The sequence below is a fragment of the Myotis yumanensis genome, unplaced genomic scaffold (genome assembly GCF_028538775.1).
Source record: "Myotis yumanensis isolate MYYU_CA2020_CCGP unplaced genomic scaffold, mMyoYum1.0.hap1 SCAF_2, whole genome shotgun sequence".
Lineage (NCBI taxonomy): Eukaryota > Metazoa > Chordata > Mammalia > Chiroptera > Vespertilionidae > Myotis > Myotis yumanensis.
In genome coordinates this window covers 136,554,596-136,580,953 of record NW_027223753.1, presented here as the reverse complement: position 1 = coordinate 136,580,953, position 26,358 = coordinate 136,554,596, and the positions used below count along the sequence as shown (strand labels likewise).

At 44.7% G+C, this 26,358-nt stretch overlaps 1 protein-coding gene across 2 annotated transcripts in view; it reads right to left on the bottom strand.

Moving 5' to 3' along the window:
* ARL6 (ARF like GTPase 6) overlaps positions 1-26,358 on the bottom strand; it is a 52,748-nt gene that overhangs the window by 11,830 nt on the left and 14,560 nt on the right. For both annotated transcript variants that reach the window (XM_070406048.1, XM_070406049.1), the window contains exons 5-6: positions 23,029-23,123; positions 8,742-8,871 (exon numbers count right to left, since the gene is read on the bottom strand). In XM_070406048.1, coding sequence (XP_070262149.1) covers positions 8,742-8,871; positions 23,029-23,123 — 225 coding nt within the window. The remainder of the gene's footprint in view (positions 1-8,741; positions 8,872-23,028; positions 23,124-26,358) is intronic.

The window sequence follows — 26,358 nt, the reverse complement described above, 5'->3', positions numbered from 1 at the left end:
AGGAGTTAATTTGATTCTAATCAAATCAGAAATTTCTTCTAAGGAACTACTTATTAGATTAAGAATATGACATATTTTAAAACAGGAAGACAGAAACAAACAGCATGATACAAAATTATTCAAAGCAAACTGTGGATTACCCATATCAACAGCAAAACATCAGTAATTAAAATATTTTTTTTTTAATATATTTTATTGATTTTTTACAGAGAGGAAGGGAGAGAGATAGATAGTTAGAAACATCGATGGGAGAGAAACATCGACCAGCTGCCTCCTGCACATCTCCCACAGGGGATGTGCCCGCAACCCAGGTACATGCCCTTGACCGGAATCGAACCCGGGACCCCTCAGTCCGCAGGCCGACGCTCTATCCACTGAGCCAAACCGGTCCTGGCAGTAATTAAAATATTTATATAAAAAAAAATCAATGTATTGATTTTATCACACACCTATAGTCCCAAGTAAGACTACAGTATCAAATAAGTAACAATGAGGAAATCCTTCCCTTTTGGTGGAGGAGTCACTACCTTACTAAAACCCTGCATCTTTTCCTACTAATTTCCAACCGTTTGAATTTTACTTTCTCTTCAAATAAATGATAAGACCTGTAACTAAATAAAAGCAAAGTCTTCACCACGTCCACCAAGGCTCTAGATCTCTTGCTTCAGTCAGCTTGGATTTCTTGCTATTCCTGAAATACACCAGGTATATCCTCATCCAAGAGCCACTTGCTGGCTGTCCACCTGGAAAGCTATTCCTCCACACCTGTGTGAACTGCTCCCTGACTTCAATTAGATTCCAGAGAGGGAGTATCTCTTATCATTTTTATCTTATTGTCCTACTTTATTTTTCTCACCTTTCCCAGCTGACATTTTATACATTTATTTACCTCTTTTATTATCTGTCTCTCTTACAAGGTAGTAAATAAGCAAAACTATACACATATCACAGCAGGGACTGAGTCAAAGAATACACAGGAAGAACAATACTGCAATCAGATCCTGAAAATCAGAGTTGACTATACATCTCTATAAACTTTTATTGCCAGTAAATTTACTTGTACCGAAGGTGAGATGCAATATTTTATCTCTACATCACTGTACATTACCTTTATCTCTAAAATTGTAAAAGAAGGATATATTTTCAATTTTATACATCGTTTAAAAAATATTGCAAAAACATAAGAACACTTAAAACAAATGAAGCAGTAATTAAAACTTAGTGAAATGTCCAGTTTGACGGCCCCCGTGAGGTAGGGACGGCCCTGGTGAGGTTGAAACTGCCCCGGTGTGGTAGGGACGGCCCCGGTGAGGTTGAAACTGCCCCGGTGTGGTAGGGACGGCCCCGGTGAGGTTGAAACGGCCCCCGTGAGGTAGGGACGGCCCCGGTGAGGTTGCAGCGACCCCCGTGAGGTAAGGACGGCCCCGGTGAGGTTGCAACGGCCCCTGTGAGGTCGGGACGGCCCCGGTGAGGTCAGGACGACCCTGGTGAGGCTGTAACGGCCCTGGTGAGGCTCAGACGGCCCTGGTGAGGTTGTGACTACTCCAGTTAGGTTGGGACAGACAAAGGGGACCAGTATAGACTGATGAACAGGAGTAGATACAGAGGCAGAGCAACATTGAACAGACTGTCAAACTACAGTGGGAAGCTTTGGGAGGGTTTGGGGGGGATTAAGAGATCAACCGAAGGACTTATATGCATGCATATAAGATTAACCAATGGACACAAGACACGGGGGTGGGGGGGGGTTGGGGGGGGCGGTGGGTAGGGGCCGGGGGAATGTCAAGGGGGGAAAAAAGGAGACATATGTAAATACTCTTTGTAATAATTTAAGAAATAAAAATTATTTAAAAAAAAAAATTCAAAAAAAAATAAAAATAAATAAATAAATAAAAAATAAAAAAAAAATAAAAAATAAAAAGAAAGAAAAAAAAAAAAAGAAATGTCCAGTTTGAATTAAGAAGTCAAAATTAGGGAGAACCAAGATGGCGGCGTAGGGAGCGGACCTGTGTGTGCTGCTCTCTCACAGCATCATTGAAACTATCAACTATGAAGTAAACAACCGCCACTCAGAACCATGGGGAAGTTGGCCCAGTGGGAGATCTACAACTGGAGGAAAAGAAAGAAGCGCAGTGAGACTGAGTGGGAGCTACGGAGGCACCAAAACCAGAGGTACGCAGTCACACGCCACGCGGGCTGCAAATGGATTCTCGGTTTTTTACGAACCCTCGAATCCTCTGGGCTTGCTCGGGGCGGGTCTCTGAGGCCCCAGATCCCACAGGGAGAGGCGGCCACGGCCTTGCAGTGGTCGGAGAGCGAGGGAAGCTCTGATACGCGGCTGCTCGCCGGCACCGAGGGACAAGAAGTCCTGGTGTCCCGGAGAGGCGAGGGGCGCGGAGACGCCGCCATCGCTATTTCCTCCACGCTGGTGACTCCCTGTGACCCCGCCCTACCCTCAGGGCTGTGCCAGAGGCACAAGAGGGAATGACTGTGCTTTTACAAACTCTCAAATCCACTGAGCTGGTTCGGGCGGGTCTCTGAGGCCCCAGGCTCCAAGGCGAGAGACGGCACGGCCTTCCAGCGGTCAGGAAGCGAGGGAGGCTCTGGCGCTCGGCTGCTCGCCGGCACTGGGGGACGCAAAGCCCTGGTGTCCTGGATAGGCAAGGGGCCGCTGAGTCTCCGCCCCGGCGACTCCCTGTGACCCCGCCCTACGCAATTTACATTCCCATCTGGGGTGTGCCAGACCCACAAGTAGAAGCGCCTTCTTCTGCAAACTTTCAAATCCACTGAGCTGGTTCAGGCGGGATCATGAAGCACCAGACCCTACGGGGAGAGGCAGCACGGCCTTGCAGCCATCAGAAAGCGAGGGAGACTCTGTTGCACAGCTGCTCACCGGCACTGGGGGACACAAAGCCCTGGCAGAGAGTCAAGGGGCCGCGGAGACTCAGCCAGTGCTATTTGCTCCGCCATGGTGACTCCCTGAGACTCAGCCCTAATCAATTTACATCCCCATCCAAGCTGTGCCAGGTGCACAAAAAGACCCACCTGCGCTTTTGCAGCCTATCCCAACAAATTGCAGACTTCAACTGCTCGCAGCCATGAGAGACACACTCAAGAAGCAGACCCAGGAGAACCAGGATGGCGGCATAAGGAAGAGACCTGTGCGTGCTACCTCACACAACAACATCGAAACTACCAAATATCAGACAAACACCTATCATACAGAACCATGGGAAACTTGGCCCAGTGGAAGCTCTACAACTGGAAGGAGAGAAAGAACATTGAGACTGAGTAGGATGTGACACCAAGTACAGAGCCCAACCCAACAAACTGCAGATTTCAACTCCTCGCATAGAAAGAAGCGCATAGAGACTGAGTAGGATGTGCTGAAGCACCAAGTACAGAGCCCATCCCAGCAGGCTGCAGATTTCAGCTCCTTGCATCTGGGAGGGACGCAATCGGGGGGCAGAGTCGGGTCCGGGGCCGGCCAGGGCTGGGCTTGACTCGGCCGGCACTGTGGAACTGCTGTACCAGCAAGCGCACAAACATGCCCACTGGTCCCAGTCTCTGGTGGGGCGCTGCGGGACAGCAGACAAGCAGTCTGTGCACTTGGTGGAGGGCAGGAGCGCTGGATGTGCAACCACCAGGAACGCCTGGAGATTTTGTCTAGTGGGGAGCCGCCGGCAGGGGACAGAAGGCCAAACTTCCTGTTTCCCCGGTAAGGCTGGGATGGCCCCGGTGAGGTTGAAACAGCCCCCGTGAGGTAGGGACGACCCCAGTCAGGTCGAAACAGCCCCGGTGTGGTAGGGACAACCCCGGTGAGGTTGAAACGGCCCCCGTGAGGTAGGGACGACCCCGGTGAGGTTGAAACAGCCCCCGTGAGGTAGGGACGACCCCAGTCAGGTCGGAACGGCCCCGGCGTGGTAGGGACAACCCCAGTCAGGTTGAAACGGCCCCCGTGAGGTAGGGACGACCCCGATGAGGTTGAAACAGCCCCCGTGAGGTAGGGACGACCCCAGTCAGGTCGAAACGGCCCCGGCGTGGTAGGGACAACCCCGGTGAGGTTGAAACGGCCCCGGTGTGGTAGGGACAACCCCGGTGAGGTTGAAACAGCCCCCGTGAGGTAGGGACGACCCCAGTCAGGTCGAAACGGCCCCGGTGTGGTAGGGACGACCCCGGTGAGGTTGAAACAGCCCCCGTGAGGTAGGGACGACCCCAGTCAGGTTGAAACGGCCCCCGTGAGGTAGGGACGACCCCAGTCAGGTCGAAACGGCCCCGGCGTGGTAGGGACAACCCCAGTCAGGTTGAAACGGCCCCCGTGAGGTAGGGACGACCCCGGTGAGGTTGAAACAGCCCCCGTGAGGTAGGGACGACCCCAGTCAGGTCGGAACGGCCCCGGCGTGGTAGGGACAACCCCGGTCAGGTTGAAACGGCCCCGGTGTGGTAGGGACAACCCCGGTGAGGTTGAAACAGCCCCCGTGAGGTAGGGACGACCCCAGTCAGGTCGAAACGGCCCCGGTGTGGTAGGGACGACCCCGGTGAGGTTGAAACAGCCCCCGTGAGGTAGGGACGACCCCAGTCAGGTCGAAACGGCCCCGGTGTGGTAGGGACGACCCCGGTGAGGTTGAAACAGCCCCCGTGAGGTAGGGACGACCCCAGTCAGGTCGAAACGGCCCCGGTGTGGTAGGGACGACCCCGGTGAGGTTGAAACAGCCCCCGTGAGGTAGGGACGACCCCAGTCAGGTCGAAACGGCCCCGGTGTGGTAGGGACGACCCCGGTGAGGTTGAAACAGCCCCCGTGAGGTAGGGACGACCCCAGTCAGGTCGAAACGGCCCCGGTGTGGTAGGGACAACCCCAGTCAGGTTGAAACGGCCCCCGTGAGGTAGGGACGACCCCGGTGAGGTTGAAACAGCCCCCGTGAGGTAGGGACGACCCCAGTCAGGTCGAAACGGCCCCGGTGTGGTAGGGACGACCCCGGTGAGGTTGAAACAGCCCCCGTGAGGTAGGGACGACCCCAGTCAGGTCGAAACGGCCCCGGTGTGGTAGGGACGACCCCGGTGAGGTTGAAACAGCCCCCGTGAGGTAGGGACGACCCCAGTCAGGTCGAAACGGCCCCGGCGTGGTAGGGACAACCCCAGTCAGGTTGAAACGGCCCCCGTGAGGTAGGGACAACCCCAGTCAGGTTGAAATGGCCCCGGTGTGGTAGGGACAACTCCGGTCAGGTTGAAACGGCCCCCGTGAGGTAGGGACGACCCCAGTCAGGTCGAAACGGCCCCGGTGTGGTAGGGACGACCCCGGTGAGGTTGAAACAGCCCCCGTGAGGTAGGGACGACCCCAGTCAGGTCGAAACGGCCCCGGCGTGGTAGGGACAACCCCAGTCAGGTTGAAACGGCCCCCGTGAGGTAGGGACAACCCCAGTCAGGTTGAAACGGCCCCCGTGAGGTAGGGACAACCCCAGTCAGGTTGAAATGGCCCCGGTGTGGTAGGGACAACTCCGGTCAGGTTGAAACAGCCCCGGCGTGGTAGGGACAACCCCGGTGAGGTTGAAACGGCCCCCGTGAGGTAGGGACGACCCCAGTCAGGTCGAAACGGCCCCGGTGTGGTAGGGACGACCCCGGTGAGGTTGAAACAGCCCCCGTGAGGTAGGGACGACCCCAGTCAGGTCGAAACGGCCCCGGCGTGGTAGGGACAACCCCAGTCAGGTTGAAACGGCCCCCGTGAGGTAGGGACAACCCCAGTCAGGTTGAAATGGCCCCGGTGTGGTAGGGACAACTCCGGTCAGGTTGAAACAGCCCCGGTGTGGTAGGGACAACCCCGGTGAGGTTGAAACGGCCCCCGTGAGGTAGGGACGACCCCAGTCAGGTCGAAACGGCCCCGGCGTGGTAGGGACAACCCCGGTCAGGATGAAACGGCCCCCGTGAGGTAGGGACGACCCCAGTCAGGTCGAAACGGCCCCGGTGTGGTAGGGACGACCCCGGTGAGGTTGAAACAGCCCCCGTGAGGTAGGGACGACCCCAGTCAGGTCGAAACGGCCCCGGCGTGGTAGGGACAACCCCAGTCAGGTTGAAACGGCCCCCGTGAGGTAGGGACGACCCCGGTGAGGTTGAAACAGCCCCCGTGAGGTAGGGACGACCCCAGTCAGGTCGAAACGGCCCCGGCGTGGTAGGGACAACCCCGGTCAGGTTGAAACGGCCCCGGTGTGGTAGGGACAACCCCGGTGAGGTTGAAACAGCCCCCGTGAGGTAGGGACGACCCCAGTCAGGTCGAAACGGCCCCGGCGTGGTAGGGACGACCCCGGTGAGGTTGAAACAGCCCCCGTGAGGTAGGGACGACCCCAGTCAGGTCGAAACGGCCCCGGCGTGGTAGGGACGACCCCGGTGAGGTTGAAACGGCCCCCGTGAGGTAGGGACGACCCCAGTCAGGTCGAAACGGCCCCGGTGTGGTAGGGACGACCCCGGTGAGGTTGAAACGGCCCCCGTGAGGTAGGGACGACCCCAGTCAGGTCGAAACGGCCCCGGCGTGGTAGGGACAACCCCAGTCAGGTTGAAACGGCCCCCGTGAGGTAGGGACGACCCCGGTCAGGTTGAAACGGCCCCGGTGTGGTAGGGACAACTCCAGTCAGGTTGTAACAGCCCCGGTGTGGTAGGGACAACCCCGGTGAGGTTGAAACGGCCCCCGTGAGGTAGGGACGACCCCAGTCAGGTCGAAACGGCCCCGGCGTGGTAGGGACAACCCCGGTCAGGTTGAAACGGCCCCCGTGAGGTAGGGACGACCCCGGTGAGGTTGAAACGGCCCTGGTGAGGCTCAGACGGCCCTGGTGAGGTTGAGACTGCTCCAGTGAGGCTGGGACAAATAAAGGGGACCAGTATGGACTGATGAACAGGTGTAGATACAGAAGCAGAGCAACATTGAACAGAATGTTAAACTACAATGGGGAGCCTGGGGAGGGTTGGGGGGGGGATTAAGAGACCAACTGAAGGACCTATATGCATGCATATAAGATTAACCAATGGACACAAGACACGGGACGGGGGGGGGCGGGGGGTAGGGGCCGAGGGAATGTCATGGGGGGGAAAAAGGAGACATATGTAACACTCTTTGTAATACTTTAAGAAATAAAAATTATTATAAAAAAAAAAAAAAAAAAAAAAAAAAAAAAAAAAAAAAAAAAGAAGTCAAAATTATAGGCAAATTTAAAGAAATACTTGGCATTCTCCTATAAATTATACAGAAAAAACAGCAACTGGAAATATAATATTCCACATCTTTATAGCATCAGGATATTTGTATCTCACTGAAAAATATTTAGATGTCACAACTGAATAAATTTTTTAAATTTCAAGGACTAATTAATTATTTTAAGTAGAGATTTTTCCACTTGCAAAATTAACTTCCACTTCAAAAATAAAAGGACTGCATCTTTTACTAATTACACCCATGTTTTTGAACGTTATGCTTTCTATCAAAGCACTTACAATACTTAATACAATGGAAAAATGAAACTTTATTATACTTTAGATATTATCAATTTAGATATGATTTACCTAAATGATATAGAGAAAAGCGAAGGTTACATCTTACGATATTTCTCTACCCCCAAATCCTTCCTCTCTTTATCAACAAAATACCACAGAACCTCAAATTCCAAGTGAAGAAGCATTTAGGACACACTAACTTTTCTTCTGATTCCGGAGTAAGGAGGGTTTAACTGAGATATGCAGTGTTTCACTCCTGGGTAGAGGTCGTGAATACTGAGGATTTTCAAGGGTTTTCTCAGCTCTCTTCTATACTATTACTCTTTCAGCACCAAGGTTAGCTCTTCACGTTCTTCTCTGAGCTCTATTAACTCTTCACTTCATATTCTGTTTCTTATTCTAAAGGCAGTGGATTTCTCCGCCTCTGTGTGCAGCCTTTTCCATAGATACTATCTTATAAAAAGGGAGAAGGGAATCTTGCAGTGGTGGGGAGGTAGGTGGTGGATAGAGGGAGCTTAATGACAGGTAGTAGCAGGCACTAAAAAAAAAATACTATCTAACAAACAATGTAAAATAAGTTCAGATACTATTTATGATTTCAACCTTATTAGTATGTTCAAACAAAGTTAGTATTTCCATTTATATTTATTCATATAAACAATATTTATTACGAACCTAAGTACCATGTACTATTATTACAGGGGTTGCAGAGTGAAAATAAAACCCCAATCTCATGGTGCTAATGCACTAGTGTAAGAAGACAGACTCTAAGACAGAAAACAAGACAAAGAGGTCACATGACAACAGAAAAAGCAAATTAATAAGGAAAAAGCGAGGCAGGGTAAGGCAGTGATATTTTAGACAATTATGAGGGGAGGTCCTCTCCTGAAGGGACTGCAGCAGCAAGCCAAGAACATTATTTTGCAGAATGATAGACAAAGGGAGTAACAAGTGGAAATGCCTTGAGATGGGATTGTAGCTGGCTAATTCAGTGTATAGAAGAAATCAGCATGGCTGAAGTTGGTGAGTGAGTAGGCTGTTTATTCTTTTAAAGAGTTATTTATGTTTTTCTATCCCCAAAAAGATTTGGAAGGTTTTAATAGTAATAGGTTCATAAATACCTGCAATGCCACATTCTATAAAACAAAATCCTTAGCTTACATCCTACCGAGTTAGATCACTTATAAAATGAGTTTGGAAAAGAAACACTGAAGGTTGGAGATTTTTTCAAAATGATAAAATGAAAAATAAATCTACAACTTTACCAAATGTGCCATGGCTTATCTTTGATGTTCTCTAAACACAGCAACTGAGACACTTTTACAGATGTCACTGCATCTCTAAGGTCCATTTTGTTTGCAAAGAATAAGATTGGTATTCGGCGGTGCTTAATATCTGAAATAGAAAATAAGACTTTCGTCAGACTTCCAGCCTTATGATCATTTCCCCCTAATTCGTTAAAATTGAAAGTCACTAAAATTGTTTTCCAATCACTTCTTTCTATACCACACATACATAAACTTTTAAAGACATAAACTGTCAGGCATATTTGAGTGATATGAGAATTTAAAAAATACTTCTTCCAAGCCTTCTGGTTGGAGTTTTAAAACAAAGACAAGAGAAGTGGATCTGGGGGCTCATTAAGCAGTTACTGAGCTGCACCTACAAAACGGTCAACTAGTTTATTTTGTTTTTCGGTCAACACAAAGAAGGAAAACTAGAAGTAGGAGGAAGATGAACTGCATCCAAATTTTAGTTTTTAGTTACAGTATTATAATAAGCTAAATATTTTAAGAAGATATTTTTAGCCGAAACCGGTTTGGCTCAGTGGATGGAGCGTCGGCCTGCGGACTGAAGGGTCCCGGGTTCGATTCTGGTCGGGGGCATGTGCCTGGGTTGCGGGCACATCCCCAGTGGGGAGTGTGCAGGAGGCAGCTGATCGATGTTTCTCTCTCATCGATGTTTCTAACTCTCTATCTCTCTCCCTTCCTCTCTGTAAAAAATCAATAAAATATATTTAAAAAAAAAAAAAGAAGATATTTTTACTTGTTACAGTGTATGAAACATTTCTCCCTGTTTTGAATAGATAATTCATTTAAGTAGTTCAAAACTCAGAAGACACAAAATGCTGTGCAGTAAAAGGATCTCCCTCTCACCTTTGTCCCAGGCCATTCACTTGTCCTCCCTAGAAGAGGCAACCCATAGCATCCATTATATGGAGTCTTTTTAGAAATATTTAATATGTTTGTAAATAGTTATTATATATGACTAGAGGCCCGGTGCATGAAATTTGTGCATGGGTAGGGTCCCTAGGCCTGGCTGGTGATCAGGGCCGATCTGTGGGGTGACCAGTGGGGCAATTGGGGGGTCCCTGCTGGCACCCGCCCTGGCTGGCCTAGGGCCTGCAGGCAGCTCCTGCATTGAGTGTCTGCCCCCTGGTGGTCAGTGCATGTCATAGCGACCAGTTGTTCCACCATTCAGTCGATTTGCTTATTAGGCTTTTATTATATAGAACTAGAGGCCTGGTGCACAAATTCGTGCACGGGTGGGGCCCGGCTGGCCCGCCCCGATGGGGGCCCATAGGACCGGGCTGGTGTGGGGAAGGGGCCGCAGGTGGTTGGCTGGCTAACCCCGCCCCTGATCGGGGTGTTTGGGACCTATTGGGGGCCAGGTCGGTGGGGATGGGGGGCATTGGGGCCCAGATCAGGCTAGTTGGCTGCCACAGTGCACATCATAGCCACCAGTTGTTCTGGTCACTCTGGTCATTCCGCCGTTCCAGCTGCTGGGCTTTTATATATATAGATTATTTATAGAAATAGTAGCAGACTATTCTCACTTTTTATACGTTTTGCTTTTCACTTCATTTCGTATCTTGGAGACTATTCATTATCAGTACATATAGAGCAGTTTCTTCATTATTTTAACTATTGTGGAATATTCTCTTTTAGTGCTATATATCATAATTTATCTAACTGGATTCAACTGACATATATTTATGTTGTTGCCAATTTTACAACTATAAATAATGCTGTGATGAATAAACTGCAGAACATTTTGTAAATGGGCCAGTATGTCTACTAGATAAATTTGAGAAATGGAATTACTGGGTCAAAGGATATATAAATTGCTATTCTGACAGATAGCTATTATCTACAAAACTGCCTTCCCTTAAAAATGGTATCAATTCACACTTAAACAACATTGTATACGAGTGTTTTTCAGTGATAGGTAAAAAAAGTACTATGAGAATGTGTTTACTTACATTGTTCTGAGAAAAGTCAAGAATCTATATATTCAAAATGTTTATAATTCCTTTTTTATGAACAAGTTTGGCATATCATGTCCCCATTTTTCTGTTGTCTTTATTTTCTTATTGATTTGTAGAAAAGGTTTAAGTAGTAAGGAAATAAGTCTTGTAGCTATGACATGAAATACAAATAGTTTTTCTTGTCTGTCATTTGCCTTTGACTGCTTATGGCCCATTTTGCAATTCAAAACTTTTTATGGAGACATAGTCATTCATATTCATATCCTCTCTCCTCTCTCTCTCTCTCTCTCTTTCTCTCTCTCTCTCTCTCTCCCCTTCCTCCCTTCTTTCCTTTTGTGTGTGTGTAGGATTCTGGATTTTGTGTTATAGTTAGAAAGACCCTCTGTTGCCCCAAAATTATTTTTAAAAATCTCCCATAGTTTCTTCTGCTGCTGTAATAGTGTAATTTTTACATTTCTATTAGTCCAGCTGGAACTTATTCTGGAGCAGAGAATGTCAGAATAGATAAAAAGAAAAAGAAAGATAGCTACATGATGTTTATAAGAAACACAATTTGAACACATTACCTGAAAGTGAAAGGATGGAAGGAAACATGCTTACGTGTAAGTGAAAGAAAGCTGGCATGGCTATACTACTATCAGACAAAGTAGCTTTAAAAGATGAAGGGTATCATCAAAGAAAAAGAAAGGCAGTAAAATTATAAAATGGTCAATTAATCAAGAAGACAAAACAATTTTAAGTGTGTTTGTATCTAATAAACAAGCTTCTAAACCAGTGATGGCGAACTGTTTGAGCTCGGCGTGTCAGCATTTTGAAAAACCCTAACTTAACTCTGGTGCCGTGTCACATATAGAAATTTTTTGATATTTGCAACCATAGTAAAACAAAGATTTATATTTTTGATATTTATTTTACATATTTAAATGCTATTTAACAAAGAAAAATAAACCAAAAAAATTAGTTTGTGTGTCACCTCTGACACGTGTGTCATAGGTTCGCCATCACTGTTCTAAACACATAAAGCAAAATATGACAGTATTAAAGGGAAATACAAAGAAATCCACAATCATAGATGAAACACAAACCAAGTTAGACCATATACACTGGGCCACGTATTTTGAAGGGTGAAATCATATAGAACGTTGTTTGATCAAGTGGAATTAAATTAAAAATCTATAACAAAAGATACATACAAATTTCCCAATTATTTGGGAAATTAAATAATATACTACTAAAGATTCCAAGGGTCAAAGAAGAATTCACAAGGTAAGTTAGAAAATACTTTGACCTAGATAATAAAAAAAAGTTATTGAAATTTGTGACATGTAGCTAAATCCTCAGAGAATATGTATTGCTTCAAATGCTTATATTAGAAAAGGGATAAAATCGATGTTTTCCACTTCCATCTGAAAAAGAGACAATGAAATACAAGGGAGTAGACACAGTTCATAATAAATCAAGAGGAGAGAATAATGACAAAAAAGGAAATTTAAAATGCCAGAAGTTCTTAGAAAATTAATAAAACCAATAAACTTTTAAAAAGATTGAGCAAGAAGAGAGGGAGGAAACATAAATTACTAATACCAGGAATGAAAGAAGATATATCAAATGGATCTTGTAGACATTAAAAGGATAAGGAGAGGATGTTATAAACAATGTTATGCCAATAAATCTGACAACTTAGATAGTACATTAATAAATTTGGTCACAAATTACCAAAAGTGACCGGAGAATAAATATAACTTTAATGGTCTTATATCATTCAAGCACTTGAATTCATAATTCACGCCCCTCACTCCTTCAACACACACACCAAATACTGATGTTGGTATATCATTGCTATATTCTATCTGGCATTTAAGGAAGAAATAAGAGCAATTCTACACAAATCCAAAAATAAAAAATAAAGAGAAAAAGAAGTATATACTCTTCAACTCATTTTATGAAGCCTCTATATCTCTGATACAAAATCAGATGAGGACATAAAGAAAATAAAAAACCAAAACTGGTAAAGTCAGCATCATGTTGGCATGAGAGGATCTCCAGTTCTTTCCCACTGAAGTGGGACAACTATAATTCAACCAAGGATTCTCTGTTTAAAACACAAACATGTCTGAGAATTGTGCACTGAGACAGCTGAAGGTGGACTTAATTTAGCAAACAGTGGAGACAGAATGGTAGGGAGAAGGACAGAGACAGAAGTAATGGGACCCCAGCAGGCATGATAGCAGTGAAGGGCTGGGGTGCAGCCCCCAGTGGGCAGACCGGACTCGAGGGCAGAGATAGCAATCAGACCTGGGTGGCTGGCACACACTGAGGCTGAGCCCAGGGTCAGAGAAACAGTACAAAAAAATCACTGTGCTTGAAGCCAGCTGGCACTGAACAAAGGATTCTGCATGCGCAGGAATTGGCCCACCCTAAACCCGTGTTCCACCTGGCACTTTAATCCTCAACTAGGGAAATGTCGAAAGAGCTGGGTAAAAAAAAACCATTCCAGCCTAAGTAGTCTGTAGACACGGGTCTAAACTCAGGAGGAAGAGCAGAAGCACAGGCAAGAACCGCTTCATCCCGCCCACCCATCCCTCACCCATTGCAGAATAGCCTGATAGAGGCAGCTGGGGGCTTCTGGCTACAGGAAGGCAGTGCCAGGAATACAAAGAAGGTTCAAACCCCGCCACTTGCTATACACAGGAGTGCAGCCTCGAGACTGAGTTGACCAGGTGGTAAAGGGAATATACAGCCTTTCCCCCAGTGGAGGTGACACCCACAGAGATCCCAGGAGCCCCAGCAGTGCAGGTAAGAGAAAACTTGTGCTTCAGTACCACATTCTGGAAAACAATGGAAATACCTCTACTTATCAACCTGCTTAACATCTATATAAAAAAAGCCTAAGCAACCATTACGGTGGAACGACTAGAATGACCGGTTGCTAAGATGTGCGCTGACTACCAGGGGGCAGGCTTAAGGCAGGAGCTTCCTCTTGGTGGTCAGTGCACTCCACAGCGGGAGTGCAGCTCAGCCAGAAGCTGGGCTCATGGTTGGCAAGCACAGCATTGGTGGCAGGAGCCCCTCCCAGTTCCGCGGCAGTGCTAAGGAGCAGCGAGCTGAATGGTAAGGAGCAGCAAGCAGGCGAGTAATAAGGAGTGAGGGGTCCCGGACTGTGAGAGGGCGCAGGCTGGGCTGAGGGGCCCGCCCCCCAGCGCACGATTTCATACACTGGGCTTCTAAGTTGAAGTCTAAAGTTTTTCAAAAAGCAGTTTTTGCCCTGGCTTGCTGGCTGGGTTGGTTGGAGTGTAATCCTGTGCACCGAAGGGTTGCTGGTTTGATTCCCAATCAGGACATATACCTAAGGCTGTGGGAGGCAACCAATCAACGTTTCTCTCACATGATTTTTTTTTTCTCTCTTCCTTCTTCTCTCTCTCTTAAATCAATAAAAACATATTCCCAGGTGGGGGTTAAAAAACACAGAACACAAAACAGTTTTCATTCCTCAGGGGTGCCCATGCAGAGAAGTAAGTCATCAAGCACACTGAGTAACCAAGATAACAAGGGGATTCAGAAAGAAAAATTTCCAGAAAATAGACTTAAAGACATGAGAAGAATGTAATTTAAATGACAGAAAATTGAAGATTTCAGTTCTCAAAAATCTCAACAAGATACAAGAAAACTCATAAAGGCAATTGAATGAACTAAGATTAAAAAAAAAATCAATGAACAACTATAAAAAAGCATCAAACAGAAATTCTGGAGCTGAAGAACTCACTAAATGAAATGAAGGATAAACTAGTGAGCTTAGGAGAGACCAGATGGAAGAAAGAATTAGTGACATAGAATATACAAATCTAAAAATGACTTAGGTGGAAGAAGAGAATCGAGAGGTAAAAAAAGCACTCTAAGAGAATGATCTGATTACATTAGAAAGAGCAATCTATAATAAAAGTGTGATATGCAAATTGACTGAATGACTGAACAGCAGAATGACTGTCTAGACCAGCGGTTCTCAACCTGTGGGTCGCGACCCCTTTGGGGGTCAAACGACCCTTTCATAGGGGTCGCCTAAGACCATCAGAAAACACATATATAATTGCATATTGTTTTTGTGACTAATCACTATGCTTTAATTATGTTCAATTTGTAACAATGAAATTGGGGGTCACCATAACATGAGGAACTGCATTAAAGGGTAGTGGCATTAGGAAGGTTGAGAACCACTGGTCTAGATGACCTTCCAGAACAACCAGGGGGGAAGGGGGGCGCGAGGCAGCTGGGGCTGCAAGGGCTGAGAGGCAGCCAAGGCGGCCAGGGCTTCAAGGGCCTACCCTTGCACAAATTTCATGCACCTGGCCTCTAGTCTATATATATAAAAGCCTAAGTGACCGAACGACCAAACAACTGAATGACTGGTCGCTATGATGCGCACTGACCACCAGGGGGCAGACACTCAACGCAGGAGCTATCCCTTGGTGGTCAGTGCACTTCCACAGCCAACCTCCCGTGGCCTCTCCCCCCAGCTGGCAACCTCCTGCAGCCACTCCCCCTGGCCGGTCAACTTCCCGCGGTCCTTCCCCCTGGCCGGCTGGCCCTGATGACCCTGATCAGGGCTGCCGGCCAATCTCCTGCAGCCCTTCCCCCGCCAGCCGGCTGGCCCCAATGGTCCCTCCCCATGCAGGTCAACCTCTTGTGGCCCCGATCAGTCCCGATCACTGTCCTGGCCGAGGGACCCCACCTGTGCACAAATTCGTGCACCGGGCCTCTAGTATAAAAATAATGGGTAAACCAGAAGAAGAGCAGGGAAAGGAAACAGCCTATTCAAACAAATAGTTGGTGAGAACTTCCCAATCCTATGAAAATAACTGGATCCTTGAATCCAAGACAATAACAAAACACCTTACTATCTTAATCGAAAAAAGGCACATGATATTAAAACTGTCAAAAATTAATGACAAAGAAAGAATTCTCAAGGCTGAATTCAGCCAGGAAAAGAAGATGGTAACCAATAAAGAAAATTCCATTAGATTATCATTGGATTTTTTTTTCAGCACAAAGCCTACTAGCTAAGAGTGGAATCACATATTCCAACGAAAGAAATCACCCGTCCAAAAAACAGATGACCGATATCAGAGGAATGGCAGTGTAAGGGCACGTCTTCCTTTCCCCCTAACATTTTAACAAAATAACTACCTATAATTCAATAAAGAAGTCCCTGCTCAACACGGATGCATGCCGGGGAGACCTGCACACTGGAACAACTAAGGTTGGCTCCTTGGAATAAGCAGAGAGATGAGAAGGGAGAGAAGCCAAACACGGCTACAGTATAGCAGCAGCAGCAGGGTGCAGCACAGCTGGGAACCGGCAGCAGCAGTTATGGGCACTTTCCTCAGCCAGTCAGACAAACAGACAGTTGACCTGGCAAGTGGCTGGCTGTTGGAGTAGCCACTGGAGTGGCGGCATTGTGTGGTCACCCACAAACAGTGAGAGAGTGTCTGAACCGTGGGGGTGCATTGTGAATGGGATTTGAGCATGCGTGAGCTGCGAGTCAGCAGACATCCTCCCTACAGAGTTGCTCCCTACAGCTGGGACTGGCTGTGGGCTTTCAGACAAATAAAATAAATAGCAGAGCCTTGGCACTGATTACACTCCCAAATCTCACTTCCTGTTGCCCTTGGAATTGGCTTCAGGAGCGTATTATCTGTAGGCCAAGAGCTGTTGCAGCAGAAACACAGTTTCCCTCTGTGACTGAACCCCAGAAGGGGTGCTTGGGCTGGACCTGTGGAGGTCAGGGGTCATCATTACTGTGAAGGAAAAACAAACCTCACCCCCAAGCAGCAAAGGTGGTACAGCCCTAAGGAAGCTACAGAGGCTCAAAACTGTGAGGCCACAGAGGACAAAAATCTTACAATTCAGCGCCATCTACTGGAACAGAGTAGAAAGGCCTCCTCAGAGATAAATGGGAAAACAAAAGACAACAGTGACCACCATGAACCACCACCATCAGCACAACGATGACCAGAAAGAAAATGAAAAATCCCCAGAAAACAGGCTGGAACACATGGAATTATGTGAGTTGAATGACAGATTTCAAGATTGCGGTTCTGAAAATACTCAATGAGATGTGAGAAAATACTGACAAGCAATTCAGCTCACTCAGAAAACAAATCAATTAACAAAATGAGTATTTTTTCAAAGAAATTGAATTAAAAAAAGAATATAGCAGAAATCCTGGAAATGAAGCAAGAAATTTTAAGAGTGAGCTTGTTATGCCCAGATTTCAAGATCCCCAGCAGACCAACAGGGAGCCAGCCAGTCCGATGCAAAAGCATAAGAGTCTGTATTTCAAACCCAGGTTTGGCTCCCCTACCCTCCTTACCGACTCAACGGCAAGCCAAGTGGCAGAGAGAGAAAAGCCTGATGGGACCACGGGTTTTATAGGGGGTTGGAGTAAGCGGAGGAGAAAGGGCTGTGGCCTTGCCGATTGGCCAGGCGCAAGTCGGTGTCTTGTTCCTGGGTGTGGCTAGCAGAGGCTTAGACTTCCGGGAAGAAGCTCCTTGCCAAGCAAATGGCCAAGATAAGATGGAGGGCGTAGCCCTTATCCTGGGGCAAGATGGAGGGCCTAGCCCTCGCCCTTTCAAGCTAATGAGCATAGAAAACAGAACCAACCAGTTAGAGAAAAGAACTAGTGATATTGAAGATAGGAATCAAGAAATGATGCAGAGGGAAGAAGAGAGAGACCTGAGAATAAAGAAATACAAAATAGCCCTTCGAGACCTCTCTGATTCCATAAAAAAAATTAACATTAGAATCATAGGAAAGCAGAGGAGGAAGAGAGAGAGAGAGAACATGGAATAGTCTATTAAAACAAATAGTGGATGAGAACTTCCCAAATCTATGGAAAGAACTAGATCCTCAAATCCAAGAAGCAAACAGAACACCTAGTTACCTCAATCCAAAGAGGCCCTCTCCAAGACACTTGGTAATGAAGCTGTCAAAAATTAGTGAGAAAGAAAAAAATCCTCAAAGCATCCATGGAAAAGGAATGGCCTGTTCTGGCTCAGGCTTTAGATTTTCCTAAAATCTCTCAAACATGTAGCAGCTGGCGCCAGCATACCCCATATCTCTCAATAAGAGGCCCAAAACCTGGCACTAGCACCAGCCTGCCTTGCCTCACAGCTTCGTCATTCCTGGGCACCTTCAAGCCAAACATAAGTAGCAGCCATCTGCAGATCACTCTATAGGTTGTGCTGGGAGCCCCCAGGCAGAAGACCAAAAAGAAAAAAAAATCCAAAATATGAAGATAATGTAAGGAGCCTTTGGGACAACTTCAAGTGTACCAACATTCACATAATGGGGGTGCCAGAAGGAGAAGCAAGAGAGCAAGATATTGAACACCTATTTGAAGAAATAATGACAGAAAACTTCCCCTACCTGGTGAAAAAAATAGCCTTACAAGTCAGGAAGTGCAGAGAGTCCCAAACAAGAGGAACCCAAAGAGGTTCAGACCAAGACACATCATAATTAAAATGCCAAAGGTTAAATACACAGAGAGAGTCTTAAAAGCAGCAAGAGAAAAACAGTTAGTAACCTACAGGGGAGCGCCCATATGACTATCAGCTGATTTCTCAAAAGAAACTTTGCAGGCCAGAAGGGAGGGGCAAGAAATATTCAAAGTGATAAATAGCAAAGACCTACAACCAAGATTATTCTACTCAGTAAAGTTATTTAGAATTGAAGGCCAGATTAAGAGCTTCACAGACAAGAAAAAGCTAAAGGAGTTCATCACCACCAAACCAGTATTACATGAAATGTTGAAGGGTATTTTTTAAGAAGAAGAAGAAAAAGATAAAAAATACAAACAATAAAATGGCAATAAATAAGTATCTATCAACAACAATTGAATCTAAAAACCAAACTAAACGAACAAGGAATCTAATGAACAGAATAAACTAATGAATAAAATAGAACCAGGGGCATGGAAGCATGGAACAGACTAACAAATCTCAGAGGGAAGGCGGGAGGTGGTAAGAAATTAACCAAAGAACATATGCATTTATGCTTTACTTATGGACGCAAACAGTAGGGCAGTGAAGGTCGGGGGCGGGTTGGGAACTGGGTGGAAGGGAGTGGTGAGGGGGAAAAAAGACGAACATCTGTAATACTCTCAATAATAAAGATTTAAAGAAATGTATTCCCAACCCATATAAAAGACCAATAATTTTTTTTTAAGTGAAAAAGTCACATAAAGAGTAAGGCTGGATAATTTCCCTAAAAAATATCTGAATAAGCTTGAGATTGTGTGATAAAAATACCAAAGATATTGGGGTTAAATAGCAAGAATTGTTAGAAGGCACACCACACTATTTCTGACTCATTTCTAAACATATCCATACTTCCTTTAAACAACCATGCTTTTCTAAAAGTCCTAGCACAAAGACCACTTAAAAAATATTTTTTCTTGTGGAATTTCAGAGGGAAGGGAGGGGGGTGGGTAGGTGGGAAGAGATCAACCAAAGAACTTGTAAGCAGCCCAGGTGGCATGGTTCAGTGGTTGAGTGTTGACCTATGAACCAGGAGTTCAAAGTTTGATTCCTGGTCAGGGTTCATGTCCGGGTTGTGGGCTTAGTCCCCAGTGGGAGGCATGCAGGAGGCAGCCGATCAGTGATTCTCTCTCATCATCGATGTTTCTATCTCTCTCTCCCTTTCCCTTCCTCTCTGAAATCAATAAAAATATATTTAAAAAAAGAGAACTTGTATGCATATATGCATAATCCATGGACACAGACAATAGGGTGGTGAAGGCCTGGGGCAGGTGGCAGGGAAGGCTTGAAGAGATCAATGGGGGAAAATGAGGGACATATCTAATGCTTTCAACAATAAAGATTAAAAAAATTTTTTTTTCCAGGCATGAGTAAGGCTAGAAATGTTGAGTTCCACAATACATACTAGAACATTGTAGTGTGGGAAAAAAAAGAATATCCATCAAGAGGTAAATAAACTGTGATTCACTCATAGAATGGCATATTAGACACCATTAAAAAAATAATTTGATGTAATATATGCAATCTGATTTGAAAAGATTTCCATTATTAGTGTTACTTGAGAATGGAAAGATGCAGAAAAGTGTATAAAATATAATCCCATTTTAGTAAATAACAATGACAGTCCTTATAGTCCCCAACCCTACACAGGGTGGGACAAAAGTAGGTTTACAGTTGTTTGTATGGAAATACAATAATCTATATATATAAAAGGCTAACATGCAAAGTGTCCCCACGGGAGTTTGACAGGGAGACCGGGAGATCGATCGCTTGCTATGACGTGCGCTGACCACCAGGGGGCGGCGCGGAATGAAGGAAGGCCCCGTCTGGCAGCCAGAAGGAAGGCCCTGATAAGCCCTGATTGCCGGCCAGGCCTAGGGACCCTACCTGTGCATGAATTTCATGCACCTGGCCTCTAGTTCAGTGATGGCGAACCTATGACACGTGTGTCAGAGGTGACACACAAACTCATTTTTTTGGTTGATTTTTCTTTGTTAAATGGCATTTAAATATATAAAATAAATATAAAAAATCTAAGTCTTTGTTTTACTATGGTTGCAAATATCAAAAAATTTCTGTATGTGACAAACGGCACCAGAGTTAAGTTAGGGTTTTTCAAAATGCTGACATGCCGAGCTCAAAAGGTTCACCATCACTGCTCAAGTTGATAAATAATCTACACTAATAAAAGAGAAACATGGTAATTAGCGTACGACCGCTACCCTTTTCATTGGCTAATCAGTGAGTATATGCAAATTAACTGTCAGCCAAGATGGCGGCCGGCAGCCAGGCAGCTGGAAGCGAACATGAGGCTTGCTTGCTGCGGACTCCAACGTTGCCCGCCTCACTTACCAGCCTCTGAGCTACAACTCTAAGCAACTATGTACTATGTTGCAAATAAGAAGATAAACAAAACTCCAGAAACCAGCTGGACTGAAAGCCAGGCGGACAGAAACTTTGTATCGATGTTTTCAGCAGCGAGGCCTCAGGCCTCAGAGCTAAAGCTGGCCCAGAATAAAAAAAAAAAAAAAAAAGAAAACAAGGAGCGGTTGGAAGCTTCAGTCACTCGCTTCCAGAAAATAGCCCTCAGCCCCTCACCCAGACTGGCCAGGCACCCCAGTGGGGACCCCCACCCTGATCCAGGACACCCTTCAGGGCAAACCAGCCAGCTCCCACCTGTGCACCAGGCCTCTGGCCTATATAGTAAAAGGGTAATATGCCTCCCAGCACTGGGATCAGCAGAGCAGTGAGGCTCCCGGCACCGGGATCAGCGTGACAGGGGGCAGCGCCCAAACCCCCTGATCGCCCTGCCGCTCTGTGTGTGACAGGGTGCGGCGCCCCAAACCACCCCCCCCCCCCAACGGGCCCTGCTCTGTGTGTGACAGGGTAGAGCCATAACCTCTCCATCGGCCCTGCCTCGAGTGTGACAGTGGCAGCGCCCCAACCCCCTGATCGGCCCTGCTCTGTGGGTGATAGAGGGTGGCGCCCCAACCCCCCTCCACGGGCCTTGCTCTGTGTGTGACAGGGTAGAGCCATAACCTCCCCATTGGCCCTGCCCTGAGTGTGACAGGATGCAGCGCCCCAACCCCCTGATCAGCCCTGCTCTGTGCGTGACAGGGTACGGAGCCCCAACACCCCTGATGGGCCCTGCTCTGTGAGTGACAGGGGGCAGAGCCCCAACCCCCTGATCGGCCCTGCTCTGTGCGTGACAGGGGGTGGCGCCGCAACCTCCCCATCGACCCTGCCTTGAGTGTGACAGGGGGCGGTGCCCCAACCCCCCAATCGGCCCTACCCTGAGCATGACTGAGGGTGGCATAGCAACCTCCTGATCCGCCCTGCTCTGTGCATGACGGGGCGGCGCCCCAACTCCCCAATCGGCCCTGCTCTGAGTCCCACCAGGGGCTGCACCTAGGGATTGGGCCTGCCCTCTGCCACCCAGGAGCAGGCCTAAGCCAGCAGGTCGTTATCTCCTGAGGGGTCCCAGACTGTGAGAGGGCACAGGCCGGGCTGGGCATCCCGCCCCCCCAGTGCACAAATTTTTGTGCACCAGGCCTCTAGTCCTATCTAATAAGAGTAATATGCACATTTACTGCCACTTCGCAATGAAGATGGCAGCGCCCACAGCCAATAAGGAGGGAATATGCAAATTGACTCGACAAGGCGAGAGGTGGAAGGTGGCTCCAGGCTGGAGCGAAGGCCGTGCTGGCAGCCAGGGGAAGGAAGGCCTATTCTTGCATGAATCTTCATGTATCGGGCCCCTAGTAATATAAGAATAAACTATTTTGAGTACCCACAACTGTAAATCTACTTTTGCCCCAACTCAATCTATTTTTGGTGCCTGTGTGCATGTCATATAGATAGTAGATATAGATGCATGGTATGGCATATATAAATGTCTGAAAGAAAAATACCAAATGATCAATATTTATATCTTGAAAGAATTTTTAAAAGAGTTCCCACAATAAATATGTAAGAAATGCTGTGATTACACATATTTACATACATACATGCATGAAAAGATGGCAACCAAAATCATTTTGATAAGTATTGAGATACATGGATTTTTACTTTCTTCCTTATTCTTTCTTTCTAGCTGCATAATTTGCTATTGACACATATCCTATCTAATAAAAGACAAAAAGGGTAATTGACCGCACCTTCGCTACGCTTCCCATTGGCTAATCAGGGCGATATGCAAATTAACTGCAAACAAAGATGGCAGTTAATTTGCATACTAGGCTCCAAGCGGTGGAGAGAAGCCAAAGGTATCCGAAGCAGCGAGGCCTCACGTCCCGGGATCAGCGGAGCTGCGAGGCTTCACGCTCCCAGGATCAGTGCAGCCGAGAGGTCTGATGGCTGGGGGGCGGGGCTCTGGCCGGAGCCCAGCCAGAGCGAAGGCCTGGGTCCCGGGTGCCAGAGGAAAACTGGTGCCAGCAGCCAAGGGAAAGGAAGGCCTATTGCACGAATCTCTTCGTGCAACATGCCTCTAGTTATTTATATAATCAGAAAAAAGGATGTTTTTATTTGGGGGAAAATAAATATCACCGACCTGAAAAACACTGCAAAAAGCTTTGCAATTTAAAAAACATATGGTGCTATAGCTAAAGATATTATGAGTTATGCATAAAGTGTTTAAGAAAAGTTAATTGTATAGTGCAGGCAATACTTTTTGCCAACAACAAAGACAAAACATCCTATGTAAACATACACACACACACACACACACACACACACACACACATACACACATACCTGGATGATTCAGAAGAGTATCAAGTTCTTCTTTGGCCACAACCATTCTTAATCTATCACTACTATCAATGACAAAAATAATGGCTTGTCCATCTCTGTATAATATAAAGAATGACAAAAATTAAAGATAAACTTACCCAATTTCCCATGTTTGCTCTCCATTTGCATGTTGTAACCTGTGTATTATCTCTTCATATCCTATGTGCATTTATCATTATAGGCTTTGGTACTGTTTCTTATTAGTTCATATGAGTGATTAATATATTAATCATTAGTGGTTATAACATAATTTCTTTTCACTTAGATGATAATAGGGTAAATTTAATGACTTGTTATTTCATAATTTAAAAAATTACAAGTAGCCAAAACCGGTTTGGCTCAGTGGATAGAGCGTCGGCCTGCGGATTGAAAGGTCCCAGGTTCGATTCCGGTCAAGGGCATGTACCTGGGTTGCGGGCACATCCCCAGTAGGAGATGTGCAGGAGGCAGCTGGTCGATGTTTCTCTCTCATCGATGTTTCTAACTCTCTATCTCTCTCCCTTCCTCTCTGTAAAAAATCAATAAAAATATATAAAAAAAAAAAAAAAAAAAAAAAAAAAAATTACAAGTAAAACCACAACCCATTACACAGATATAACCATTATTAATTTTTTGTGTAAATCAATTTCGACACTGTGTGTAGTCACATGTGAATATCTACATCTATACAAATGGAATCCTCCTGTTTTATACACTGCCTTTTTGACATGTATGTACATTTCCTTGACCTTTTTCACTGTATAATTTAAACCACTTTTATATGAAACTAATATTAAAGCTCTACACTAGTGTTTCTCAAATAATTTTTACCATAACCATAGTGAGACATACATTTTACATTAAGATGCAACAGACACATAACTATATGTAAATATATTTGAAATAGGTCCCCTGAAACAATACTTACAAATAGCTTTTATTTTACTCTATTTTATTTTTTAAGCTGATAGCTAATCACTGAACTAGTTTAAGGGTTCACTTACAGATCACAGTGGCACTTCAAAAATCACTGATTCCCTCCTTACCCTTTCTTTTAATAGTTGTAAAGTATTCCATTGCATGATGTGCTATCAAATATTGTCAATCTTCTATCATTGGACTTACAGGTTATTTCTAATTTTCATAATTATGAAAAACTTCAAGATAAGCATTCTTATAAATACATTTTATAATTTCTTAACATTTTAAAGATCTGTTCTTAGAAATAAAATTTCTAGGAGTATATATAAAATTTAAAGTTTTAGATAAACATTGATAAACTGCCCTTCAGAAACGCTATATCAATGTACACTACTCCCAGCATTTTTCCTACCCTCTTTCAGCATGGTCCTTATCATTCTTTTCAATTTTTGCAACTCTAACAGTATATTATTTTACTTTGTATTTCATGAATTGCTAGTGAAGTTCAATAACTTTTCATGTATTTATTGGACATTGATATTTTTTTGTCAGTCACTTATTCAGTCATAAATTAAGATTTTAAAGTTCAATATCATTATTAATCACATAAATATAAAACTAAAACAACTTTTAAAAAATACTTAAAAAATATATATTTGTATTATTTCACAGAGAGATAGAAACATCAATGATGAGAAAGAATCACTGATCAGCTGCTTCCTGCATGCCTCACATTGGGGATCGAGCCCACAACCAGGCATGTGCCCTGATTGGGAATCAAACCCTGATCTCCTGGTTCACAGGTTGATGCTCAACCACTGAGCCACACCGGCTGGGCTAACACAACTTTTGAATACCATTTCTCCTGTCACTTAAAAAAATAAATGCAGATTATCACAGTCATATACTACACTGGTACAACTAGAAATATCTTTCAAGAGCTTTAAAGACAGTCAATCACTTTGAGACAGTAATTTTATTTCTGCTATTTACTCTATGGAAAAACAAAGTGTGACAAAGATTTATTCACTAAGATGTTAACTGAGGGATTGTTTATAATCTTCAAAAACTGAGAATAGCCTTCCTACCCAAATAAAAAAATGATTGAGCAAATTTTGGCGCAAGTATATGAATAATAATAGGCAGCCATTAGAGTTACAATCTTTGTGTGTTTTTCCTGATTTCCCTTATAAAATGTCAACTGAAAAAGGACAAAAAGTGTGTATAGTGTATAATATTAGAAGGCTCCTTTCTCAAATATGTAAAGTGTAAATTGTATATTTCAAAAACAATCTTTTAAATCTTTTAGTTTAATAGCTCAAAATGCACTTGTTCTCTAATAATCAGAAAAGTATAGAGACACAAAAAATAAATTTACTATTTTTGTAAACTCGATAGTAACCATTTCACTATTTAACCTACAATTTATCTATAATATTCATGAATCCAGTAACTTCTTCCAAAAAAATTTTGAAGGGAGTTAAAATAAAAAAAAGTTACCTTGTTTTACTATTTTCTACGTATTTTTTTATTTTTTATAAAGTAATTAGAATAAAAATTATTTTTTAAAAAGTAGCTAAAGTAAATATGTAATTGTTATTTATTTAAAAAATATTTTTCTTTATTTTTTAGAGAAAAAGAGGAAGGGAGAAGGAGAAAAACATCGATATGAGAGTGGAATATCGATTGGCTGCCTCCTGCATGCCCCCTACTGGGGATTAAGCCTGCAACCTGGGCATGTGTCCTCACTGGGAATTAAACCAGTAACCTCGGTACATGGGATGATGCCCAACAAACTATGCCACACTGGCCAGGACAAATACATTAATTTTAAAAAGAATTTTTCTAAAACCACTAATTGGAGCAGGAATTAAAGTTTCTATACTGAAAACTCAGGGTTTCTTAAAAAAAAAAAAAAAGTAACTCACATTTCCCCAGGAAATTTAATGCAAGATACCACACATGCCACTTTCCCCTTTCCAAATTGACCCTCAGATCTGAAATACACTTTTCCCTCTACCTCAGAGGTCCTCTGGATCAATATTTGATTTAAAGAGGACTTCAATCTATTAAAATATTCATTGAAAAATATCTGAAGTAAATCTTCTGGGTTCCTATCTGAGAAATAAAATGTTTGTTCTCATATTAGCAGGAAAAATTAACCAATCTAAATCAAAATCTGATCTGGCAGTCATCACACACCATTTCAAGGCAAGTATTCATAAGAGGCATTTAGTCAAGATATATTGCTTATAAATTTCAGATTCTAAAAGTGAGTTATACTGCCTTTAAATGAAGAGTCCTAGTAATATTAGAAGTTAATGAATTCATTTTAACACTGAATAGAAACCCTGAGAGGGTGTAGCACATCTGGATGCTAGTAACTTGACA